At 44.1% G+C, this 25,576-nt stretch overlaps 1 protein-coding gene across 3 annotated transcripts in view; it reads right to left on the reverse strand.

Annotated features, from left to right (window-relative positions):
- eml5 (EMAP like 5) overlaps positions 1–25,576 on the reverse strand; it is a 39,905-nt gene that overhangs the window by 8,912 nt on the left and 5,417 nt on the right. For 2 of the 3 annotated variants that reach the window (XR_004697725.2, XM_035169145.2), the window contains exons 2-28: positions 23,640–23,799; positions 20,535–20,633; positions 20,085–20,153; positions 15,237–15,422; positions 14,538–14,673; positions 14,297–14,320; positions 13,661–13,862; positions 13,087–13,224; positions 12,714–12,970; positions 12,369–12,581; positions 12,124–12,291; positions 10,180–10,286; positions 9,955–10,073; positions 9,404–9,590; positions 9,144–9,249; positions 8,651–8,744; positions 6,199–6,299; positions 5,914–6,107; positions 5,233–5,344; positions 4,916–5,043; positions 4,117–4,258; positions 3,848–4,000; positions 2,312–2,443; positions 2,098–2,186; positions 751–927; positions 422–623; positions 205–331 (exon numbers count right to left, since the gene is read on the reverse strand). Coding sequence is in view for 2 of the 3 variants with exons in the window: in XM_035169145.2 (XP_035025036.1) it covers positions 205–331; positions 422–623; positions 751–927; positions 2,098–2,186; positions 2,312–2,443; positions 3,848–4,000; positions 4,117–4,258; positions 4,916–5,043; positions 5,233–5,344; positions 5,914–6,107; positions 6,199–6,299; positions 8,651–8,744; positions 9,144–9,249; positions 9,404–9,590; positions 9,955–10,073; positions 10,180–10,286; positions 12,124–12,291; positions 12,369–12,581; positions 12,714–12,970; positions 13,087–13,224; positions 13,661–13,862; positions 14,297–14,320; positions 14,538–14,673; positions 15,237–15,422; positions 20,085–20,153; positions 20,535–20,633; positions 23,640–23,799 (3,822 nt within the window). In the remaining variant the exon portion in view is untranslated. The remainder of the gene's footprint in view (positions 1–204; positions 332–421; positions 624–750; positions 928–2,097; positions 2,187–2,311; positions 2,444–3,847; positions 4,001–4,116; positions 4,259–4,915; positions 5,044–5,232; positions 5,345–5,913; positions 6,108–6,198; positions 6,300–8,650; positions 8,745–9,143; positions 9,250–9,403; positions 9,591–9,954; positions 10,074–10,179; positions 10,287–12,123; positions 12,292–12,368; positions 12,582–12,713; positions 12,971–13,086; positions 13,225–13,660; positions 13,863–14,296; positions 14,321–14,537; positions 14,674–15,236; positions 15,423–20,084; positions 20,154–20,534; positions 20,634–23,639; positions 23,800–25,576) is intronic. The other variant, XM_035169146.2, reaches the window with a different exon arrangement.

Here is a 25,576-nt window from a genome sequence, read left to right on the forward strand (position 1 = left end):
ATTGATTAATTAATATGGGCAGTTGAAATAAAAACATTGGTGTGTCTCAAACTTTTGACTGGTAGTGTATGTTGACTGAAAAAGGCAGGAGTGGCTTTATTTTGAAAGCGGTGGCCTTATTATTTGTACTATGACCGGCTGAAGCTCAACAGTCTCAGCATGTGTAAATAAATACTCTTCATTTCACAGCTTCATTTGAAATACCTTTCATCCACAGAGGGCTCCTTCAGCTGCAGGTGGGGTTTCACACCAATCATGGGTCGCATGTTGCTGGATAAGGCCTTGATGGTGTAGGTGATCTCGTTCTCTCTCGTCACGTCGCTGTCATAACCTGACGAGAGACGGGAACGGTGCAAATTTTTATCAAGCAACAGAAACTAAAGGAAAAAAAGAAAAAAAGAAAAAGAAAGTCGCCTCTCACCTCCGTCATCCTCACTCTCGATGTCCGACTCCTCACTGTCGCACTGTTTGAATTCCCGGTGGCCCTCGGGCTCATGGGCCCAGATCATGAGGCATGTGTCACCCCCGCCCACTGTTACCAAGAGGCTGTCGTCATGGGTCCACCGCACGTTGGTAACGTGAGCGCTGTGGGCCACATAGCGCTTGAACTTTGCGTACTTCCCCTGTGGCAAAAGGACAACATTTATGTAACACACAAATTAACATAACATTTGCATAAACCTTAAAGCCTTGAGTCATGAGACGTTCAAACCAGATTGTACCAAGAAACGCGGACCGTCTGTGACTCACCTTGACAGGGTATCTAAAGAGCTTGACGTATCCCAAATCATCTCCTGTTGCCAGAACCTTCCTGTCGTTACTAAGGCAGGCGGCGGTAACCTCTGTGACCTCACTGATCACAGGCCAGATTCCCTCAACTGATGTTCCCAGGACACACGTCCATGTGCTCCAGTCAATCTTCTCCACCTGAACAAAGTCAGTAAGTGGTCAGTAACACAAGGGAAACAAAATAGAACACAGCAATTCCAGAAATGCTGTCAGACCAAAAGAGAGCTGTAAAATGACGAAAATGTTATACTGAATTCTAATGGTGAATGTAGAGAGGCTAATACTGGAGTAGTTACTCTCTGTAAACAAATGGGAAAGAATGTACGCTAAGCTAAGCAGCTGCTACCTCAGCTTTATATCCAGCATACAGACATCAATAAGGTATCAATCTTCAAGTCTGATATTATGTAAGAAATGATTGAAGAGTGAATGTGAAGAAAGCTTTTTCCCAGAATGTAATATTCCTTTAAAGGAGACATATTATGCTCATATTCAGGTTCATAGTTTCAATTTGTGTTATTATCTGAAAATGTTTACATGCTCTAATGTTCACTTTCCTCAAACTGTCTATTGCTGCAGCTCCTCTTTTTAAGCCTCTGTCTGAAACACTTGGTTTTAGCTCCTGTCTCTTTGAGACCCCCCTCCCAATAAAGGCCAGTGTGCTCTGATTGGCCAGCTGACTCACTCTGTTGTGAATGGTCAACGGCTTCCAGCACTTAAAGGAAATGTCGGCCTCTGCTCTTTATTTATGATGAATAGTAAAGTTTTGTTTTAACGTAATTTAAATCGAGAATGTTTCAGGACATCTATCCTCTCATAGAGTCCAGACAGTGTGCTGAGATGGCCACATTAAAATTCTACAGTATAAAACAGGGCTAAGAACAGACTGCTGTCTCAGCCTGTTAGTGACGATCCTGTGATCAAGTGCACGAGAGAAGAGGGTAAGAAATGGGACGGAAAGAGGAAAGTGAATGCATCACGATGAGTTGAGGCGGAGGTGCCAAGGTAATTGCGGACATCTGAGGTGCCAGAGAGCCTCGACTCAGCAGCATCCATCATCTCTGGCCCTTATTTTCTTAATGCTCTGCTCGGCTTTGTGCCTCGCAAGGTGTCTGGACGTCTCACAGTATTAAATGGATTCGCAAACACCATCTCACATCCACCACCAAAATTAGAATGACACTCATGAAAAGTGGGCCGTGTTAATGCTTCACTGCCCTTCACCGAGCCTCCTCTGCTCCCAGGGGGAAAATGTGGGCCAGCGGCACCATAACAACGGCTGCTCCTGTGCCTTTTCTCCCGGCTTACCTCGGTAGACGGAATGGTCTGCTTCTTGCCACGAGGAGCTTCGAAAAAAAACTGCTCCTTAGCACCTGTGTTGACCTGAAGTAGTTTTCCTGCGGAGTGAAGGAGCCCAGAGGGTTGTGGTGTTTTTATGAGAGACATTTTGAAAGCAAAGGCTCAAAGGGCATTTTATTCACAGAAGATTTCCTGATAATAGTATTTAAGGAAGCACGTCTACCTCTCTTGTCCCAGTCCAGATGGGTAATGTAGTTGAGGCATCCTTTGCAGACTCCGACCCTTTTGCTGCTCATTACATTGTAAATATCCACAAACGTGTCTCCGGATGCTACCGCGAGGTATTTCCCAGCACCTGAGTTGACAAGAGAGACACGTTAGTCATTTTCACACCAACAATCTTAACCAAGGATCAACCGAACTGAGCCTTTTTAACCAAGTCTGTCTGTCAGTTGGCTGGTGGCTTCTGCTGGGGCCATGCATAGACTGTATATAAAGTGTCTCAATCCCTCACTGGTGGATGGCTGCAATACAGGTCATGGTCCTGCCTCCTCTATGTTAGTGGATGGGAGAGGGATCAAACTTAAAGGTCAAAATAAGTTTCAAATAGTTTTAAGATTTCTGTCATTTAAGGTCGTTCCGAACACATTGATGTACACGCGACTCAGAACACACACCACGTTAGCCAGCTTCCTCTGCCTCCACTCCACATCAACATGATTTGATTGGCTGGGCCCTGTGTTTGAGTGTTTGTTTAAATGTGATTTGGTGGGACCTCGATACCACGGTTCCATTCTTCGATCATTAATATGCAGACTCATACAAATGCGCAAGATGGTTGTTCGTATAGAGGATATTTTTGAACAGACATTCATGGTACCCAGAGGATGAATCCTACTGACTGTGGTAATCCTCTGTCTTTCACTGCAGGTCAAAAATTTTAAACTATCCTGTCAAATGTCTCACCATCTACTGGTTCCACTGACAAATGATTCTACACAGTTGTTAACGACCACCAGACAATCATATTGACAATAGTCATTTCCAAATGACTATGGTGACCCCCCCTGACCTTTTCCTCTAGTGCCACCATAAACAACAGCATGTTAGCGCTGTTATTTTTAGCATAGGCCTAATCACAGCCAATATATGGGAACATGATGGCATTGAAAACAAAGCAAATGGTTCAGAAATTGCATTCTGCCACTCCAGCGGCCTTTGTTTGTGCTCTTATGCTTTAAGAGCCTCTATTACTGGACATATTTAGCATGTTTTTCACTCTCTAGTGCTCAGCAATTACACTTATTTCTCACTGGCCCAAAAAGCCCTTTTACACTGTTTTACCAAAGACTAGTTTTATCTTTTTATAGAAAATAAGAAATTTAAACAGTGTCCAAGTGTCCCAGTGTCCGGCAGTGATTTAAGTCTAAGATGAAGACTGTGAGGGATTGAAGGGTGTTGGGTTGAGAAACAGGATCCCTTGCATTGTGTTAGGGAGTTTAGTTTCTTGCTCTCACTTTGTCTCTCCCCACTGTTTCTCGTTCCTCTCTTGCTGTCTTGCCGTCTGGCCTTGCCACAGAAAGCCATTCATTTGGGTCAGGCCTGCAGCAATATCTCCCTGACTTACAGCAGGGGGGGGGCATGTTTACCTGCTGAACAGCATCCCACATAAACTCAGAAGCTTTGAAGGGCACAGTGGCACAGAAGCCTGTTTGGTTCTTGGGACAGGATTAGAATTTTTGAGTTTTGAAGCACAGACCTGGAGAGAATCTGATATCAGAAATGATGTCTTTGCGGTGGTGGAAGGACACCAGGTCCTCCAGGGTGTCGGCGTTCACGATGAGGAAGCTGCCGTCGTTGAGGCCCACCGCCAAGGCTTTGCCGTCAGGGGAGAAGCAGCAGCAGCGGCCGCCTGCGGAGAACAAGGTGTTAATGTCCTGGTACCACTGCACTTCCTGTCAGGCTGAACAGATTTGAACAGATAAAGACAAAATATGTTCATATGGTCGTGTTGCAGCTGTGACTCACCTTTCCTGAGCTTGCGCACAGCCAGCATGCAGTGACTGGGTGAGAGGTCCCATATGCGCAGGGTTTTGTCATCGCTGACGGTGGCACAGAGCGGGAGATGGGGATGAGTGGCCAGGCCCCACACTTCACCCTCCATGTGGCCCTGCAGACACATTAAACATGGGGATAATCCATTTAGAGCTGGACAACTCACTCTTAGGTGACAAAGGGATAAAAGCATAAAAACTTCAGTGACTAATATTCTAGTAAATAATACTAGAAATCAGAGCACTTTTAAGACAATGATAATCTTGGAAAGTTTCTTAGTATTAATGGATACTTTTAAGACAATATACACCAGAGTTTACTCATTGTATTTATATATATATATTTCATTTATTTAATAATAATAATAACTTGTATTTAATATTTGTACTAATTAACTATAATTGTATTCCTTATTTTTTTGTAGACCCCTTAATACAATTTCAGCTACAGGGCAACAAGTGATGCTGTCCACTTACTTTATTTCTTTTCTTGTTTTCTTATGTGTATATCTATATATATATATCTCTTACAATGATTATCACAGAAGAAAGAAAAATAAATGTAAGTGCACATTTAAGGCAATATATTAATTATATAATATGGCTTCTGATAAACCGAGTTCTGTTTTAGCAGCACAGTGATATTCTCCTCCTTTGTGATAGCAGCCATCCAGCTGAGCCTGTTGAAACAGACTAAACGTATGAGCCTCAGAACGTGCTTGTACATTTCTAAGCATTTGTGTCTCCCAAAGCTGCTTTTATCTTTAACCTACCTGGACCAGCAGAGTGATGGGGCCACTCTTGTCCACCTCCAAGATCTCGCCGTTCTTGGTCCCCACCAGGATGTGGCCGTGGCCTAGAGATATGGCACGTATGGAGGGGTTGTCTTCCAACAGCAGCCCTGTCGAGTTAATGAATTACAGCCGGGAAAGTCAGAGACCTTAACTTGACCCAGTGCGCAGGAAGCAATCTTCATTTCAGCTAAAAGCATTGAATGTTTAAATGGATTTGCATTGCATGGTCATGTTAGATCAATGGAAGCTGCTTCAAGGACGAAGGAGGGCCAATGAGAACAGGGTGACCTTTTTACCTTTAGAGCCTGGAGCGAGGACGGCTCTCTTGATGGCGTAGGTCTTGAGACATCTCTCGAACGTGTCATCCCACAGAGCCACTATACCATCCTTTCCTCCAGTCACGAATCCCTGCAGGGACGCAATATTGACACATTTAAAGCTGCATTGATTTCTGCAGATTGGACATGTCACTTACAGGAGTGTATTTCATTTCACATACAATCAACTATGATGGGGAGAAGTTAAACAAAAAGGTAGGAGGGAAGACAAATATACTTCAGTTCTAACTGACACAGCAGAATCATGAGAGAAAAGAAAGGAAAGATATATTCGTTTCTGTCACACTGATGTTAATTCCTCACAAACTAGGCCTTAACATTAAAATTCAAAATGATAAGCATTGTACTATGTGCAACTTCGGCCACGACGGGTGTCTCAAACAAAACAACAACAAAGAAATTATAAAGGTGACCAAAATGTTACATTGAATAAGTTTCTCTGGATTTAAAAGTTGTTGAAAACATTTTAGATAAAGTAAGAAAACAGGTCAACAAAATATATAACTTTTAGTTCTAGTTGTTTCTAGACATTTTAATGAGGGATGGTTACATGTTATATCTTTAACTCATGATGGCGATGACATATTTACAGCTAAAAGTGACTTTTCTTTTCTGGTTCTCTGGTGGGGTTTGCGATACCTTTTCCAGAGCGTGCATGCTGAAGACAGGGCCGTCATGAGCTTTCACAGTCTTCATCAGGAACATGTCCCTCCAGATGCAAATGTCCCCGGTGCATGTGCCTGAAAACACCATCTCCTCCGACCAGCCGTACACGGCACACATCATAGTTTCCGTCTTCCCCATGTTCCCCTTGCGCCCAATTAGGCCGCCACCTGAAGGAGAAGCACACAGTGGGAGGTGTCACAGCTATGCCAGATTCCTGCTTGTTAGAGGCACTCCTCGCCAAAACAACAGGGGACTCACCAGCTTTATGCCAAAACTTCATGTGTTTCACCCCAGCTGTGATGAGCTTGTCAGGCAGGTAGGGGTTGATCTTGACGACGAAGATCTTGTCCTTGCTTCCCCTGAATAACAAGTTGCAGAGTTAAAATGAGTGTCACATAAACTAGATGTTGCTATTCAAAGAGGAAGATTATAATGTGGATTTAAGCAAAAATTCAAAAGCCAAAGCACACAAAGCAGCCGACAATGATGGTAAAATAGGATTCAAATATTGCTGAATTATCTTACATAATATGTCCTCAATATACCAGAGGTAGGATCTAATGAAGTACATATACTCCTTTATATCATAACAATATATCCAAGTGCATGTGTAAATATACACACACACACACCTATCCATATATCATATATATAACATATGCCAGTAAGTATCTGTACTTTCTGCTCCACTACATTTTTACAATGCATAATGTTACATCTTCCCAATGTCTTTTATATTCTCAAAAGTAATCAATGACAAGAGTGGAATTGGTCCACTGATCCAATCAGAGTGGGCAGGCAACATTAGACCCCGCCTCCTTAAACAAAGGATTCAGAAGAGGCCACCGGCATAATGATGTGATAGACCGCTGCATTCAGGAATAGGCTACATTCGACAATAATAATACTTACTCAAGTATGTTTAAAAGCAAGTACTTACTTTAACTTTAGTAGAAATAATATAATACTTTTAATTGAGTACATTTTTGTGTATGTATTTGTACTTTTACTTGAGTAAAATTTTGAGAACTTCCTCCTCTCCTGTAATACACACACTAAATCTAATATGACAAAATAAAACAGGAAACCGAGTGAACAAGATCAAACTGACTCATATCCTCCAGAAAACTGAAAAAGTGCGCCTCCATCTTGTGGACTAAATCCTATTGCTGCATCATTTTTCACTTTACAATAATCAGTGCTATGAGCTGCCATCTGAACAATTAGCAGGAACCTAAAGACGAAACCTACAATGATAACAAGGTTTCAGCTCCCTAACAAACAAACCAGAGGAAGAATCCAGCAAAGTGTAACTATCTTCTTGTTTTGTCTCCTTCTTTACACTTTATGAACATTAAGGATCAGTGGCTGGTCGTGCCTGATGCAATGGACCGTGTCTGACACTTAACATCTCTAATTGTTGCCCTTTGTGCTGCTGCATTAGTCTCAGTGAAGCTCCAGAAATATCGCACCCCTCTCCTCCCTCTCTCTTTCTCTCCCTTCGTTATCATATCTGCCAGCTCTCCATATCCTGACCCTACACCTTCTTTCCCGCCTCTCCTCCTCCCACCCACTCCTCTCCTCGCCTCAGCCGGAGCTGAGACGTTGGCAGCGTACTAGCCAGGCTCTTGTCAGGTCCCGTTTTCTGTCTGCCCGCTTCACTGCGCTGCCCACCAGGGTCTGCGAAAGGAGAGATCAGTGCAGCTGTCCCTGAGCTACAGTGAGCGGCTGGCACACAACACATGGGAGAGCAACCTGCAAATGTGCTGCCCAGAACTAGCAGGATTTCATTGTAGTAGATGCTAAATGTGAACATCAAGTAGGACGAGCAACAAAGCAAAAAGCAAAGGATATTTTGGGATGCAGATGTTTGCCAGTTAGATACTTTTGGGTCTTTTTTGGGTTTTTCAGATTATATAATATTTTCTGCCACGAAACAGCCGGTGATTATGTAAATTGAACATTACATTATGTTCGGAACAAAGGAACTCCTCTCATGCTTTGCAGCCCTGGATACTGGATGTGAACTTCAGTTTCAGCACCTCAGCTCAGAATTGTGACACAAATGCAACTGGAGTAAGTCTTCCTTTATCTTTAATACACTTTGAAGCTGTCCGACATTTTTATTCTCAGTCTTTATGGTCCACTTTATTTCAGTCGTCAGGACAAATGTGTACGATGTGTGTGAGTGATTGCTTTCACGACTTCCTATTACTTTTTATCTATCCTATAATCACTTTGTTTTTCGAACCCATTTGCTCTTATTGTCTGTAACTTAGAAACCCGACACATCCTTAAAAACACATTCCTAATATGTTTCCTTATGAAAATAAAATCTAATATATATTAGGAAGCTCTAACTCACCAGGATAATCCAATAGAAGATGTAAATTGAAAGTAATGCTCTTTAATTATGGATATACAGTCGAGGCCTCGGGGCAAAGTCCTACTCTAACCATTCAGGCTCTGGCAGGGTTACGCGTTGCAGGGGAGCATGTAATCTAAAAGATAATTCCTCTTCTCTTTTTTCGTCCTCCATCAATCAGGCTGTCAGCCGTGCACAGCAAAGTGGTTTCAATTTAACCTTCATCTGTAAATGTCCATATTTAAACTAAAAGTGACCAATCAATCCTTAGAATTAACGGGAAGAGATCCTGGGAGAGCAACAGGACCTGCCCCCCCCTTACACCTGAAATACGACCGTACTAACCGCATGGCAGAGAGCTTCTCCCCCTTCCTCCAGTCCCACAGCACGATGGTGTGGTTGTCGTCCAGGCCCACCGAGGCCAGCCGCTTCCCGTCCGCTGTGGAGAGCAAACCGAAAAACCACTCAGCATGCTTTCAGTGAAGTTCGACTGTCGGCAACATGAAAGCAGCGTAGTGGGTTTGATCTGCGGCAGGTGATTCACTGACACTGACACACAGATCAACGTGCTGCACCTGCCCGGGGCCAATTAAGGAACGTGAGATGAACAGCTCCGCCTTGATGCTGTCAGGCCGCTGCGACTAAAAGCCTGCAGAAGCTTTTCTCAGTGCTGCTTGTAAATTGGGTGAATTTGTTCATTTCTTTCATATCTGAAAGACGTATTTTTTTTTAAATCTTCCGTGAAAACAGGGTGTCAGGAAGCATTTGTGGCTGTTATATCGAATCTGTCTTGACAGGTGAACTAAAAGCAATCTGAGAAAGCAGAACTGGGTGTTACCGGAAAAGTCCAGAGCGCACACTCCGAGCTGGTGGAAGCCCTTCAACACGGACATGGGTTTCAACATTTCTGTGTCCCATATGTGGATGGCGGAATCTCTGCCAACCTGAATAAACAAAAAGATTAAAAGTTTACTTATTTAAATGCTAAAATTCTAATGCAATGAATAAAACAAGCAAGGCTCTCCCAACTCCAAGGAGCCACGAATCACACGCACATGAAAAGCCTCAATATTGTATGTTAGATGCGCTGGCAGCTACCTGGCCTGTTGCTACAAAGTCCTTGAGGGGGTGTATAGCCAGACAGAGGATGTCATCATCGTGGCCCATGTAGAAACGCTGGGTATTCTGCTGTCTGTTGTACACAACCCCGACGGCAGCTACATGGTAGACGATCTCCCCGGCCTGCGTGTAGAACAGGTTGCTCCTGCAATCGTAGCCTCTGTAGCTGCAGAGAAAAAACACATGCTAGGCTTTAAGAGGAGAGTTAAGGGAAAGAAGATAATAAGGGCTTGATTGTAAAGTGAGATTTAGGCTAATCAAAAAGTATTTTGCAGTTTTGTAATTGGAAATTCTTTCTATGATGCTAAACGGTCTGTCTTTATATAGAGCTCAACCACTCAAAGGGCTTTGCATTACAAGTCGCATTCACCCATTCACACACACATTCATACAAAGCAGCACTTTTCATGTGATTTGTATCCGGGGAGACTTCGGCATGCGGACTGGACTGGAGGAGCTGGGGATCGAACCACCAACCTTCTGGTTAGTGGACGACCGTCTCTACAGATGCCCATGATGTCGCTACCTACCCATGAATAAAGTGCAGCTTCAACCTGCTCCCTGGCGCTCGCTCCCTCTTTTTCATGGCTGTTGCTCGATGCTTCTCTTTGCACTGCTCTTTGAGCTGAGGTAGATCTTCTTTATAAACCTGGACGCATAAAGAAAAGTGTTTTACTGTATTATCCAATAAAATATATATATATTTCAGTTGCAACACGCTTTACAAAGGAAGGGGGAATCTTCTTGCCACAAACCTGTCGTCGATATGTCAGCTGCGTCTCCTGCTCGATTTCCGAGTCCATCTCAGGCACGTCCGACTGGTCAGAGTCCGACTCCTCACTGTTCGAGTCGGCCAAGGTCTCTGCAAGCAGAACCAAGGTTGAATCACAGCTCACCAACAAAACCCTCCAGTGCCTCTTAAATCAGACAAGTGTCCCACTGCACACACACACACACACAGTGAAGAAAATACACTACATCCTGTTTCAGCAGAAGAGAGGGTTGATCATGTAATAATACTCTGACATCTCCTATTCATCAGGCAGTCGTGCTTTACTGTGACATCGCGCAAGACAAATATATAAAAGTGCTGATGCAGCACAGCAAGGCCATGCCAAGACAAGGCAATAAGCAGAGCTGGCAGCTGAGGGCGGCTACTCAGAAGATCCATTAGGGAAATTAAAAGGAAAGGCAGTTAGTATGTACTTTAATTTCACAAAGCACAGCTGCGCTCTGCCTCTGGAAAAAATATGACTTGGGAATGACAACGCAATTATACTTTCCAAGCTTCGTTCACTTTATTAGATTTGTCTTAATTAATGTGATGGCCGCTCCTTTGTGGAGCTTTACAGAAATGATAGTTCATAAAAAAAAAAAAAATGTTCAAGTACGGGAAGGGAACAATCTAGTACATTGCTCTGTGGTGGTTCAGCACATCCAGTTCACGAGGCCAGTGGGAGCAGTATGGGCCCACACGTTACGTAACACTGAGCCACAGTCATACAAACCTTTATAGGTAACTAAGAAATGCTGTGAGACATTATTTACTACAATTACATCACAATTCCCGAAGACTCAGAAAGAGGCTGATACTAATGACTAACTCTTGATACCTGGTATTATTTCTCACTTTAATTTGTGTATTTTTTAAATATTAGATTCCCTCATGCTACAAGATGATCTCCTCCTGGCACAAACAGCAAAGTGGTATCATCATCTGACTTTCAGTAAGAAAGTGAATAATTGTTTTTTCCTCATAAACCTGCTTCTTATAGGAAGTTTCCTGCAACTTCTGTTCTGCATTACTTGAGTGGATGATTGAGTAGACATCAGGATACACCACTTAGCCTAATCTGATAATGTCTTGTTGGCAAGGGCCACTGATTTTTTGAAATAAGTAATCAGCCACGCACTGGTGGTTCTGCCAAGTGGGGACCGGGGGGAGCTCCCTCTAAAGTCTCACTGGCCAGGTGCCCCTGTGGTCAGCGTTTATTTGAAAGGTAGCTGGTCCGTTCACTGAAACTCAGCGGCCTGAACTCAGTGCCCCGCCAGTAAACAGTCTGCCTCTCATAGACATCAGCAGCTGAGCATCATTGGAAACTGGCCTAACTGGCTGCTGCCAGCACAGCTCCGATGAGGCCACCAGACTAACAAGTAAGCAAATCATACATTCATTACTTAAAGTAAAAAAAAAAGTATGTTCTTTACTCAGTAAACATTTCTTTTGATAGGGTCACATTGTTTTGTTTGTCAATGTCATCCTTCAAATCTCCTCTTTAAAGAAAAGTACAACTAGAAGAAAGAACCACCAAATACATGTAGGTACGTAACATCACGTAATGGCCTATGGGTATTAATCTATGTACTTCAGATAATAAATAGCATTCACTGGTTTACAGTGTTTACATTTCCTTAACTCTCACATTGACACAGTTTTCAACTAGCCTACATGCTACAACAGGCTATTCCAATTTCTAAAATTCAGTTATGGCTTTTGGTTTCATGGTATTTGTTGATATTTTGTATTTGGGCGCCACCGGTCTCCACACATATCTCCATTTAAACACAACACTGCAATATTCCATTAATGAAACGATAACAAGGTAAAATGCAAATGCTACAATTTTGAGTGGAATATAAAATCTCACATCACAATAAAAAATGATATAAATAGTGAATGAGGGATGGTATAATCTCACCTTGCGGCGCTATATGCAGAGCTTCTTTAGATTTTCTCTCAGGAACAAACTTCCACTGGAACACGGAGTGATCAGCACCACCAATAGTTATCACCCACTGGTAGTCATGTGACCATCTAGCGTTGGTTATGTGGGCTGAATGACCTAAATACTTTTTAAATTTTGCACCTAATATGAAGAGGAAACATATCAGTACCACAAAAGATAATAAAGTCAGAAATGTTAAATACTGAGGTCTTCTTTACCTTTTTTTATACATGGATATCGTAAAAGTTTGACTAAGCCATAGTCGTCAGCTGTTACTAAGACTTGATTGTTGAAGTTGGCATCCACAGAGTTGATGTCATTGATATCGGAGTACTTGGGCCATATCCCATTAACCTCGGGGCCCAACACGCACGTCCACGACGCCCACTGTACCAGCTTCAGCTCTTCCCTGTTGGTCACCTCCTTCCCACCTCAACAGAGGAAAGACATATTTTATCTCACAAAGCAGCTCTGTAACAACACATTGGACCATAGACACTTCTTTGACATCAGTCCTGGAGTAAGGTTCATTCAGCTGGTAACGTTGACGGCCTTGTACTTACTTGGCATCCTGTAGAAAAGCCTCCTGCCGCTGCCGTTGTTGGTCTGCAGGTATTTGCTGTCTGTGGACCAGTCCATGTGTGTAATGAAGCTGTTGGAGCCAATGCACTCGCCCACTTTCTTGTACCTCTGCACCACACCGTAGATGTCCACTGAGTTATCGTTGGAGCCGACAGCCAAATGGCCCCCGTCAGGAGAATACTTGAGCTCATGAATGGCCTCCTTCCTGTCCTTGATGTGAACCACCTCTGTCATATCTCTGAAGAAAGGCAGAGAAACGTAGCCTGAACTGGGAGTTACAGTTGACACAATATAATGGAGCCTTTTCATTTTAGTGGGCAAATTTCCCATTGGCCCTTTGAATTGTGGACCCACCTGACTCTTAGAACAGTGAACGAGCCATCCTTCATTCCCAGCGCTAGGTGAATGCCATCGGTGCTAACAGCGGCACAGCGGATGGGCTCCTCCATGTTACAGCGGGCTATTAAAGCATGATCTATAAGGCTCCATATCCTTTAGACACAAAGGAGGGGGAGGACAAATGAAGAGGCGAAGCACTGATGAGATTAGAGAGAAGGTCAAACAACCAGAGCAGAGATGCAACCGGAAAACAGTCAGCAAGTACAAAATGAAGAGGCAGTGCTGTTTGTGGTTTCTGTCCTGTGTTTGGTTTCTGACGGCACATTGTTATTAAGATTGTGCATTGACTATCTATGAACACTTTCTTGGTCGGTTATTATTATTAATAGATGTGTTTAATTAAAGGGGCTGCATCCTTCGGAGGCCATTGTGACCGATTGCGTCAAAATCTCCTTCAAAAGATATGGACTAATGTTTCCTCTCATCCTCGAGAAATAACGGGTAAACAACAAACAACTATCTACTGTCGTTTTCAGTTATTTATCTCAGTCGGTATAACTGCCTAGTATTTAAGAAACTGAGGCTTCACCTGACTGAGCGGTCGTCACTTCCTGTCATGGCCAGAGGCTTGGTGGGGTGCACGGCAAGCGCCCACAGCTCGCCCTCACAGTGACCCTGCATGATGAGGAAGGGCTTGTTTCGGTCGTGGACCACCACCTCAAAGATCTCGCTGTCCTGTGTTCCCACCAGGATGTGATCGCCCCGCCAGCACACACTCCGCACAGACAGCCCTATGTAAAAAAAAACACACACACACACACAAACACATAGAAAATGTAAAAAATCAGGCAGAATACAGAAGAAAACATGTAAACATGAAAGCAGACAGACATTTGCCAATGCTTTTACAATAATTATAAGAGACATGACAGGGATATAATAAAGACAGTAGCGGATAACAGCGATCTGCAGGCTACCTAGGGCGGAGTTTTTAACAGGAAATACAATGACAGGACATGTTGTCATGCCGATCTGCTACTGCCTCTGGGTAATACAGCAAGAATAGGATGGAGAATGCATGTGCTGTATACAGATGTGAATACAACATCTGTATACGGTGTAAAACAGAGCTCAGACTTACTAACAAGAGGAAGCAGAACAATGTGAGGACTTTTACGAACAGACTGACATGGTTTTTAACTCCGCCCTCAGTGACTTTACCCACCTCGGCTATTTTCACCTCTAGCTACTGTTAGGTCCCAGATTACAAATATGAGAGATGGAGAAAATAGAGAAGAAGAAAGAAAGTGTTAGCAAGGAGGACAGAAATGGAATTTTCATCCAACAGGGTTTTCTTTTCGTACATTATTCAATTCTTCCAGCGCCTCAGGAAGGCCGCAGTTTGGACTGTGACCTCTCTTCACTCAGGTTTAAGGTAAAAGAAAAAGAGGCCAGTTTGACCTCACCTTTATATCCTTGATCTGTTTCCCTGAGATCAATGACGGTAATTGGTTTGAAGTTGAGATCCCACAGCCGGACGCAGCCGTCTCGGCCCCCGGTGGCGAAGCCCTCTTCACAGGCATTCATGCTGAAAATCCCTGACTGGAGGAAATGACAAGCTGTCAGTGAGGATCTGTGCAATAAATGAGCAACAGCAGAACCAGCCCCAGCTACAGAGTACATAGTGCTGCTGCTCAGCCAGGCATTTGTTTAACAGGGCTGTCAGACCTGCTGCTTTGGCCTCAAGATAACGCAGCACTAGGTATCAGGGGGTTATACTTTCTTCATCAATCAATACAAAGCTTTTCTAAAGGCGACAATTGCCTGAAAGTTACTGTGCATACACAGAGAGGCACCTTAAAGCACCAGTGAGGTATTCGGTGGAACAAAAAGCAGCGATGAACATGCACTGTAGTTATTATCCCCTCCCCCATCCACCCATCCACTCACCCAGCTGTTGATCCCATAGATATCATTTAATCCTGTTGAGCAAAAGGCTGATCCTTTTCCACTGAGCAGATTCAAACGAAGCCAGCGTGCGTGGCTTCGACCCCGGTTAAGTTTACGAAATGCTTTTATTGTAGTTCTCGTACAAATGGTTCAGCAGCCTAAGCCACAAATAGCAAAACACTCCGATTTGTTTTTTGCGTGGGTTTCAAACTCACCCCGTGAGCTCCCTGCACCGTCCTCATCAGGTTGATCCCTTTCCACACGTAGATGTCACCGTTCAAGGCCCCTGAATACGTGACCTCGTCCTTGGCGCACGCGAGGCAGAGGATGGTCTGGAGATCCCCCGTTTTGCCGAAAACGCCACGTTTCGGTGTGAGAGCATTACCGCATAAGCTCCAAAACTGTGAACACAAACAGAAAGAGTGAAAGAGTATGGCAGCTAATAATCCCCCGTGTAATCCTGTCCTGAAAGAGCAAATGGATAATTATGTAGCATTTGGATACGGCAGAGTGAAAATCATCATCATCATCATGCACACGTACACACACACACACACACACACACAGCACACAACATTGTACTTCTATCTTAGTGAGGACACTCATTTGCATAACCCTCACACAACCGATTGGAAGTGGGTCAGAAAGTGAGGACCAGCTAAAATGTCCTCATTCTATAAGACAATGGTCCTCACAAAGATAGCTGCACACATACACACACAGGCTTACACAGTTATCCTTATTAGGACTTTGCATTGACCTCCATTCATTGTGGACAGCCAAACAGAAACCTTAATCTTACCTAACCACAATTCACATCTTATACCTAACCTTAACTAGGACCTCAAAAGTAACCTTTTGCCTCAGTAGGACATCAGAACCAGGCTTTGGTCCCCATGAGATCTAGGGTCCTGACAAGGTCAGTGTTTTTACTGGAAAAGGTCCAAAAGGTAACAAAACTGGTATACACACACACAAACACACACACACACACACACACACACACACACACACACACACACACACACACACACACACACACACACACACACACACACACACACACACACACACACACACACACACACACACACACACACACAGCCCTTGAAGGAAAGCAAAGTCAAATTCAAAGTGCCCTGCCCCACTTGTGATACTGTGCACGTGATAGTGGGAACTCTTGCTGGGGGGGGTCAGTGCTACCCACCTGATCAACATGCACTGAGACAGACGTACACGCACGCATACACGCAGGTTCATTATTTATGAACAGGGTCATTGGGATGCATGGGCACGGCCTCGTCTGAGCGCTAAATCCATCAGGCGGAGGAGGAGAGGGCGAAAGAGAGACGCTCCGTCTGCATGGAGATGAGATCACAGGGAGAACGCTCACAGAGGGCGCCTCAAATGCGGAGACACGGCCGTCGACACGTGAAACCGAGACACACTGATCAGCGGCGAGCGGCAGGAAAGTGACAGGTGGACGGCCCCTTTTCTGCTCTACCTACAGGAGGATTTACCCACAAATTAGCTGACATTTGCTTCTCTGCAAAAAATATTTTAACGTCTGACGATGCTCAGAATAGACAGAACATGCAGGTAGTGATTTTCCTGTAATCACACAACAACTGATATCTGCAGAGGCCTGACACATCCGCAGAGAATGAACAAATTAGCTCCTTGACAGCGAGAGCCTGGCGCCCCTCACTAACACCTATCCTCCTGACAGATAGGGCTGCTGTGGTGCTAACAGGGGGGATCGATTATCAGAGACTAACATCGCAGCCTCAGATACAGCCCCGCCATCAAACATCCGACGTCTGCACCTCAACACGCCAGGACTCTCCCATTTCCTGAGCTCCTCACTGAGATCTTGAGCGAGTATTTGAAAGTGCTTGAGTTTGCATGTGGGGTTGAAGGTTAAGTAGTGAAGATCATAGGTGTGGGAGTGATCTGGGCAGGTGTATATGCAGATTGAAGTGTGTAAAGTGCCGGGTATGTAAGAGTGGGGTTGTTTGGAGGTTCCGTTGCCCAGCCTGTTGCAGAGAAAGCACCGATGGATGCGGCGTGACTGCGAAGCGCTTCCCTGCCCGCAACTGATAAGGCGGTGAGTCACGGGCACCCGCTATAATCCCTTCGATACTGACAGGAGACGGGATGCTGGAGGGGTTTATAACGAGGCCAGGCACAGGGGAGGCAACCAAAGAGGGAGAGGGAGAAGTGGAAAGGTGGAAATGTGCTAGGGAATGATACTACTTTAGGTTGAAATCAAGACCTGGGAGGAAAAAAAAAAGAAAATTCTCTGAATATCATTTCTTAAGAGCCCTTAATTAACAACTATGACACAGTGGAAGCTGCTGCTCTTCACCCAGGATTAGTGGTATGCCACCAGCTCAGTTACCTCAATCATCGCTCCAGGAAAAGCCCTTTAAATGTAATTAATGCAGAGACAGTTGTAGCACACTGGCTGCAGCTGCAGGACGACCTCTCACCCCTTTATCTTACTCATAATACCCCTCCTGTCAGAGCGTGACCCGTCAGAGCATTAAACGCTATGATAACCGAGGTCACTTCTTTGGCACCTTGCTGTAAAGTAAACTGAACGACTGGCTGTCATCACTGCTGCAAGCCGATTTCTTCAAATCTGCTGTCAATCAGCCACATGTGTTTGTGACACTGAGATCCCCCCCCAAAAAAAACATTAAATACACAAGTGACAGAACCCCTTTGTTCATAGCTTCTTGAATGGACCGTGCGGCTGTGCTTTTATGTTTTAGATTCATAACTGTAGTAATCATTTTTGTTGATATGTAAGTGTGATCACAATTTGACAAGTTGAGTCCAGAATTATTGAGTCCAGTTGGTGGAAAAAGAAAAGAATAAAAAAAAGAATAAGTAATATAATAAAATAAAAATATTTGTCACCTCTGAAACACATCAGCATTGGTCTGCAAAACGAATATTGGTATTTCTTGCCAAAATAATCAATATCTAATCTTAAAATTCAGCCAATTGAAATAATGAACAGGAACGAAACCTTCACCACTTTGAAATTCAACTACTTCAGAAAACTTCATATATTGAACAGTTTTTGAACAATCGCAGTTTACATTTTATATTTCTCTTATCAGTTTCTGAGTTTTCGTCGAGCTCTGGCAGGAGGCAGCTGCCACGCACAGACTTTGTGTATGTGTAATACAAATGTATGCATATATGTTTTCAAGAGGGAGGTTTCACAACGTTACAAGTTACCAGCATGTATTTTGACCCTGTATTTACACCTGAGCTGAAAAGCCAACTAACACGTTGCCCACTGACCATCCAAAAGTCAAATGCACAGTAGTAAGAAATTACACTGCGTCTTGAAAATCTGGAACGCTTTGGATTCCAAAGTACTGGTAGGTATGCTAACTGCTGACATGATGCCAACTGGTGCATTGACGGAGCCGGGATCAGAGCGACTGAGGCCTGGCAACTTACGATGTTAAGGTAATGCTCAACACCAAAGCAAAAATTAACCAAAAGCTTTTTATCTATTGGGATTTCATTTATTCTTTTAATTCAGGACTACAGCTGTGGTTTACACCTGCTGGTTTGAGAGACTTACAAGGGATCACAAGATAAACCTGAGTGGTCCTCATATAAATCCGTAACCATGATAACAAAATTGTTTTTTCTTCTTATTGTATTGACTAAATCATGTTACCTATTCAGGATGAAGAAAATAAAAACTGTTTAGGGGTCACAAGTAGATATTGTTTTATTTTAAGGCCCAAACTGATGGTAACCATGGGTGGTAAAATCCTGTAAACAACTTCCTTCATTCAACAACTGGTCCCACAGTGGGTGAATGAATGGTATGTTGTATGTCTCTGAGTGGTTTCAAACAAATTAAAACACAAATGTCGATAAAATTACGAGGAGGCGTGTGAGGAGTAAAACGTTGCCCGCGCCCCCGGTCCTCACGACAGAGGGTGTGTTTTCCTCAGCCTGGTAGTGGGTGGATTACTGGGGCTAAATCTCCTGGATTGTGCTATAATCGCTGAGCGAGCACTGGGCCGGGGAGCAGATGTCACATGGTCTGCAGGGTGAAGGCTGGGGAATTATGTGGGACAATTGCTGGATTGCCTTGGCATCAGAAAACCAGGACGGAGGGGAAAAGGGGAGGAGGAGGAGAAAGACTGGAGGATTCAGCAGGAACCAGGGGGGAGTGTTCTGCGGCCGGAGGGGGTTTCTGGTTTCTGTGGGGGAAGAGTTCAGGGGGGAATTACTACAAGAGGAGGCAGGTCAAGCTGGATTGAGATGAGGGAGTCATCAGTGAGATGCTACACCAGTGGGAAATACGTACAGTAGGCTAAGCCATCCCGACTGCATCAAACCCATTTGAATGTGTCGCTATGTTTAGCCTCTCGGGGGCCCGTGGGCACATTTCCGTCTGAGCATGATTCACTCTTTTCCCAGTGTTTTGGAAATACGCTTCCTCCGTGGCTCTGCACTCCTTGTTATTTCCTAATGGCCGCGCCACTCAAGAAACACTACTACATGTCCCAAGGGAGGGTTTGGCAAAAGACATCCTGCATGAACTCATTGAAGATTTATGAACACCACTCTTCTGTGAAAAATAAGTGATAGAGATAGGCCCCTGAAGGGAAGCGAGCGCAGCTGCACGTTGTACAGTGGAGGGGTTCTGAAAGCTGAATGAGGGGGAGCTGAAAGGAGTATAGCAGAGTCATGGTCCCCAATAAAAAGAGAACATTTCCCCCTCTCTGCAGTGCAGATTATTAAAAATATGAGAGAAGAGACTGAGTCACTGCCTCTTGTACTTATGTTAAGTGCCTAAGAAGCATAGATTCTAGAATAAAGCAAATTTGCATACATCTATTTTAAGGCGTTGATATGGTCCTGGTGATAAAGCGCAGATGGAAGGGGAGCCAAGAGATGCTTCAATTTTCCTCAAAACCTTAATCATGTTTTCAGATATTTATGCTAATTGAAACTTGAAGAACTGGAGAGACAGCTGAAATCCAAAGGATGTAAAAATGACCAGGAAGCGACGGCCGTACCTTGATGTGTTTGACACCGCAGCTCACAAGCTTGCTCGGCTGGTACAAATCCCATGAAATGTCGAATATCTGCAGGGGAAGAAAAAACACACGATGCATTAAACACTGGCTTATAGTTACACAAACAAAAAACACTTGGAGTCTAGACTCCTAATGATTAATTTCGTTTCAAAAGGATGAAGTCAACAGAGGAGAGTGCGTGCGAGTTTTGCAGGAGATGTGATTTTAAAGTGTGTGGGCTGAGTTAGAAACACAACGGCCGGCTGTATTTCATCTTTTTAAGATTCCTTTTCATTAGCCGCGCACCCTCTCAGAAGGGCTCTGAAAAGCTCACAATCAATCAGGCCTAACTTGTTTATGTCCCCTTTGGGCAGGCGCTCCATCCAACATTTATAGCTAATTGAGGCGGTCGATAGAGAGCTTGTGATGGAGACGGGGGGAAGTGTTTACCCTGTCTGTATGACCGGGAGCGGCTGCCAGGACCTTCCCTCTCCTCCAGTCCCACACGCAGATTGTGTTTTTCGAGTCCAGGCCCACAGACACCAAGCACTGCGAAGAGAGCAAAAGGAAAAAACGACTCGACATCACAGATTGAACCGACTCTGCTCTGTTGCACTAATCACAGCAAAAACAAACTTCGCTACCTCCACTGCAGCGTGGCACGCCAGTGATGAAAGGGCTAATAACGGATACAGAGCAGAACAGAACAGTTGTCCAGCCCCTGGCACTTCCACTGAGCACACATTTGAGTGGTTTTGCTGGAGGAGCCTCCTATAGCTGACTGAGTGAGTAGGCAGCAGCAGCAGCAGCAGCAGCAGTGGAGCAGAAGAGGAGAGGAGAGAGCAGCTCTTATGGAAATCCTTCTCCACTCTGCAGCTTGCTTCGCATGAGGATGTCCTCCTTGATCCCCGGCTCAATCAATGTTTTGCCGTGGAAAGACTCTGCTGAGGCACTTATCCTGTTGTGACTTGTATTTGAGAAGTCTGTGTTTTAATCAAAACTAAAAAAAGGCCCACTGTGATAAAATCCAGAGAAATTATATAGGTGATGGGGTTGAAAAGTGCAGCCATATTTTGAAAACTCAAATCATTTTTTTCTTTCTCCTAGAAACGTCTCAAAAACTATTGGATTGATTGCTATGAAATTTCCTGCAGATATTTGTATCTCAGGATGAACAACCCTGTCTCCTAGAAATTCTCTTCATATACGACTAAACTGTTACTAGTCATTTTGTTGGCTGAACAAAGTGTTAAAATAGCTGCAGTAACTGTATTTTTGCTAAAAAACAAATAAATTGTAAGTGAACATTTCCCCTTATTTTACCCTCAGTATCAACTTATTTGTGAAATAAATAATAAATAAAAGAACTAACAACATTATTAAATCAATAGACTAGAATGGAACTATACCTCTGCGAAGGCCCAACAGTCCTCTAAATACTAAACACTTCACACACTTGTAAATATCAGTCCCATAATATGGCTGTTTAAATTATTCCCTGGGAAATGGAGGAAATGTTTTTTTCAAAAAAAGTGAAAATAAATTCCTGGATCTGCCCCTTTGTTTAGATCCATGTTATAATAAACTCATATATTCAAGTAAGGACAACTGAGGCTCAGTTTCTTCATTACACACCAAATTTTAATTGGTGCTTCCTTGGCCCCCTATCTTTTCCACAAAGTTCAAATGCTTCTGGGTTACCCTGTTAAAAACTTAACCACCTTGGTGGAAGTAAAACATGATCTGTCTGTATGTGGCTCAAATATCTCGAGAACAGTTCATCCTATCGGCTTCACACCTGACGTGTTGTTAGGGGCCAACTGATTCTCCACTTCTGTAAAGTCAAGCTTCAACAAACTTTGAATAAACAGGTGAACAGTTATTTTACAGGTTCAGAAAGAAAGCTGCAACCAGCATGACCACAGGCCAAGCAAACAGCGCATTCAAAACAGATTGCTTAGAACTGAGTCCCTGCACCAATCAAGTTAAATTACTTTTCCTATTAGACGTAATTGCTGTTGCAAATTAGTTGTACTTGAATGCCAATTCTAAAAGACAGGGTTGGGATAAATTACAATTATTATGATCCTCTATCATTAACAGGTTGAAAAATGTGCCCAATACTTCACGTTATGACCCAATGTCACTGATTTATTCAGAGGGCTATTAAGAATTTACATAATACGTCCATGTCAAACGCCTACAGAACTAATGACATTCCCATTAACCTCAGCTGCACTTTGGGTTAAGTGCAACAGAAACTAAACTAAAATGGGTCACAGGGTAAATATGACACCAGCTAAACATCAGCGTGTTAGAATTGTCACTGTGTGTTAACATGCGGACGTTAGCATTTAGCTCCAGGCGCTACTACAGCCTCACAGAGCCACCAGCATGGCTGTAGATTCATTAGACTTGCTGAGGGTTAATGAGAGTTTCATCTGGAAATATTCAGAGAAATTATAGAAAGACAAATTTTTATCAAGACAATAAATATTGTTACTATCTTAAATATGACCTCGAACACCGGATGCATAACTGGTTCAGGCTGAAACACCTAGAGGGGATGTCTCAAGCATCAGTGTATTTGTTTTATATCGCTATAATAGGTGGACGGTGTAATGGCAGCAGGGTATTCCTCTGGATTGTCCTCAGTCCAGCTCTGGCTTCCTCTTATCAAGGAAGGGGAGAGAGATGGCGAGTAAATACAGCCGCTTAACTGAGAAGCGATGGAGCCTCCTCTGGCTTAAAACACTGTCACATTCCATCTAAATCCCAAGCTCTCTACCCGGGCAGGAAAATAGCACAGGGTCATCTCGCCGTCTCTTACTGCAAAATACAGGAGATGTAACTCTGCACCGAAAGCTCCCATGGGAGGATGAGAGAGACGTGCAAAGATAAAAACATGGGGATGGTTCCGCACTGTATCGATTTTTATTGGGTGGGGGTGTGTAAACATTAACTGGTGGCAGGTCTGCAGAGAACGGGCAAAAATGATGATGTAAAAAGGCTAAAAAGAGAAGGTTGCTCGAATGACCTGGTGAAGAACAACTAAGGTGTTTATTCTGCATGGTCCCACTGGATGGATGGATGGATGGATGGATGGATGCATCATGTGCTACACAGCAGTTGTCAGACAATTAGAGAGAACAATAATACCTCCGACACCAACACCACCGACACCACAATGAACATACATAACCTGTCATAAAAAGGGCTCTACATGTTATAAGGTGTGGCACCCTCACACACACCGAGATTTCAGTCATTTATAGTTTCACATGCCATTCTGTGGCTTATTTTCACATGAGTAGATTCAGGATTTGCATGTGCTAAAGCTTCCCTCGCCTGAACATTACCAGGTGCTGCCAGACTGTGTGGTGTCGTAGTAAGAACACTGTATCTGCCTCGTCTTTCCTTCCTGGGTGCAGCTGTCCATATACTACTGCCTGAATAATCACCCGTGTGTCATTCAGAAACTGAAAAGCTGCAACTTGTGTGTGCAGTTCGGATTTTTTGGGCTTTAAAACAAGTACTATTGGGTCTCAGAAGTACCTGTCCCTCGAGGTCGAAGGCCAGGCAGGCGATGCCATGTGTGTGCACGTCCTTGAGGATGGACACGGTCTGCACGGTGTACGAGTCCCAAACGCAGATGTACGGCTCCTTGCCCACCTGTCCCGTGGCCACCAACACGCGCTCCGGATGCAGAGCTAAACTGTACAGAGAGAGTGAATGGGAGAGAAAACATCTGGTTAGCGTCACCATCTTGCACACTTGTGAGTGTGTGTTTGCGTGTGCCAAGAGCAGATGAGGGATTCACCCTCCCTGGAGGGAGCCACTGGGACGAGATAAACACATTAAGTCAGTGATGGGTCTGGATATGGAAGCAGAGGGGCAGCATGACGAGGTGACATGGTTCAATTAACTCAGTCATGCTCAGATAAACACACACACACACACAGTGAAACAGTCGTGTCTCAATGACTTCAGAGGACATTACATGGACTTACATTGATTTCCTGGAGACTTATTCTAACCTTAACCACAGTTACTTCTTGCCTAACCCTAACTCTAACCTTTACCTAAACATAACATAACCTCAGAACATGTCTTCACCTTAAAATTGAATGATTTACATAATGGGGGACTTCCTTTCTGTCCCCATAAGGAAGACAAGTCCCAATAATGTGTTGACGGATGGGTCCCCACAAAATGAGTGGTACCTGGATTACACACACACAAACACACTCTATTGAAGTGTAGGGGAATGTGTGAATTTAACACATTTCTCAGTTTATTCAGCTTGATTTTCCCAGAGGTCTTTGAACTTTTTTCTGCCTCTTTCACCTTTTCTAGTTCATCTGGCCGTTCCTCGCATCACCAGGCATATGTTAGTAACGCGCTTACATAATCTCCCCCACCTCCCCCTGCCCTCCACACGCGTACCTCCCCCCCACCTACAAGCATCGCCACTCTACAGCTGAGCAACAGCCTGCCGTACAGCACTGAGCTGCCGCTCCCTCCCCCCTGCGCCGCCCATCCTTTCAGTGGCCGCCAGTCACGTTCCAGGCAGGCCTGAGTGATTCACTGGGCGATTCTTCCTCTTGCCTCATCCTGGCCGATACATTTCACAAAGTGACAGAGCTCCCTCCATTATAATCAGACCACCAACTGCTCTCCAGAATTTCTAATCCCAGTGGGCTTTGAGACAGCAGGCCAGGGAGGCTTCACAGGCCCGGGCAGCATCAACCTGCTGAGTACAAGTGGCTCACGACGAACGCGGCCTTCTTCCACTTTGACTCTTCTCCAGGTTTTCAGCGTGAATCTCTCCGTCTGACCTTTGACAGCCCATCTGCATTTGAAACACACTGTCACCAACAAAGCTCTGCTGGTGCAACGTCTCTGGGTTAGATGCAACAGGCCTGATCTTTGTCCTTCCCCAACCTTGCCTCCTTGTTCTCTCCTCCTCATCACCTCCCGCCTCCCCCACATCCTTTTGTTTGAACCCCTCTCCAACCTGGCACAATTTCTCAACTTACTTTATATGGATTATATAATCAGAGCAAAGCAGCTAAAAATAGCACACAGAGGAAGAGAAAAATGACTGGAACACTTTGGGATGCAGACTGAGAAACTGCTCTGGCACAAACAGGTACAGCACAGCCAATATGTCTGGTTTGACACTGGAGTGACGCAAAACACGAAGAATTAGATATGGAGTTGGTCTCAGGTCCAGAATGTGTGCAGGAAGCACTGATGCTTCTTGTTAGATAGGTCTAGTATCCTTCCAGTTTTAATAAATATATGGTATGTGAGTATGCACTCATGTTTGTCAGCTGAAACGCTTGCTAAATGCCATCGCTAATGACTTAGCCTGCAGTGCATTGCCACGGTTCTCCTGTTTGATATAGGCTGCAGCTGTTTGATGCGACCATCTCCCATCTGCCAAGCTCTGTAGTACAAAACTGGCTAAATACTGCAGCAATTAAAAA

This window comes from Hippoglossus stenolepis, chromosome 10, assembly GCF_022539355.2.
Source record: "Hippoglossus stenolepis isolate QCI-W04-F060 chromosome 10, HSTE1.2, whole genome shotgun sequence".
Classification (NCBI taxonomy): domain Eukaryota; kingdom Metazoa; phylum Chordata; class Actinopteri; order Pleuronectiformes; family Pleuronectidae; genus Hippoglossus; species Hippoglossus stenolepis.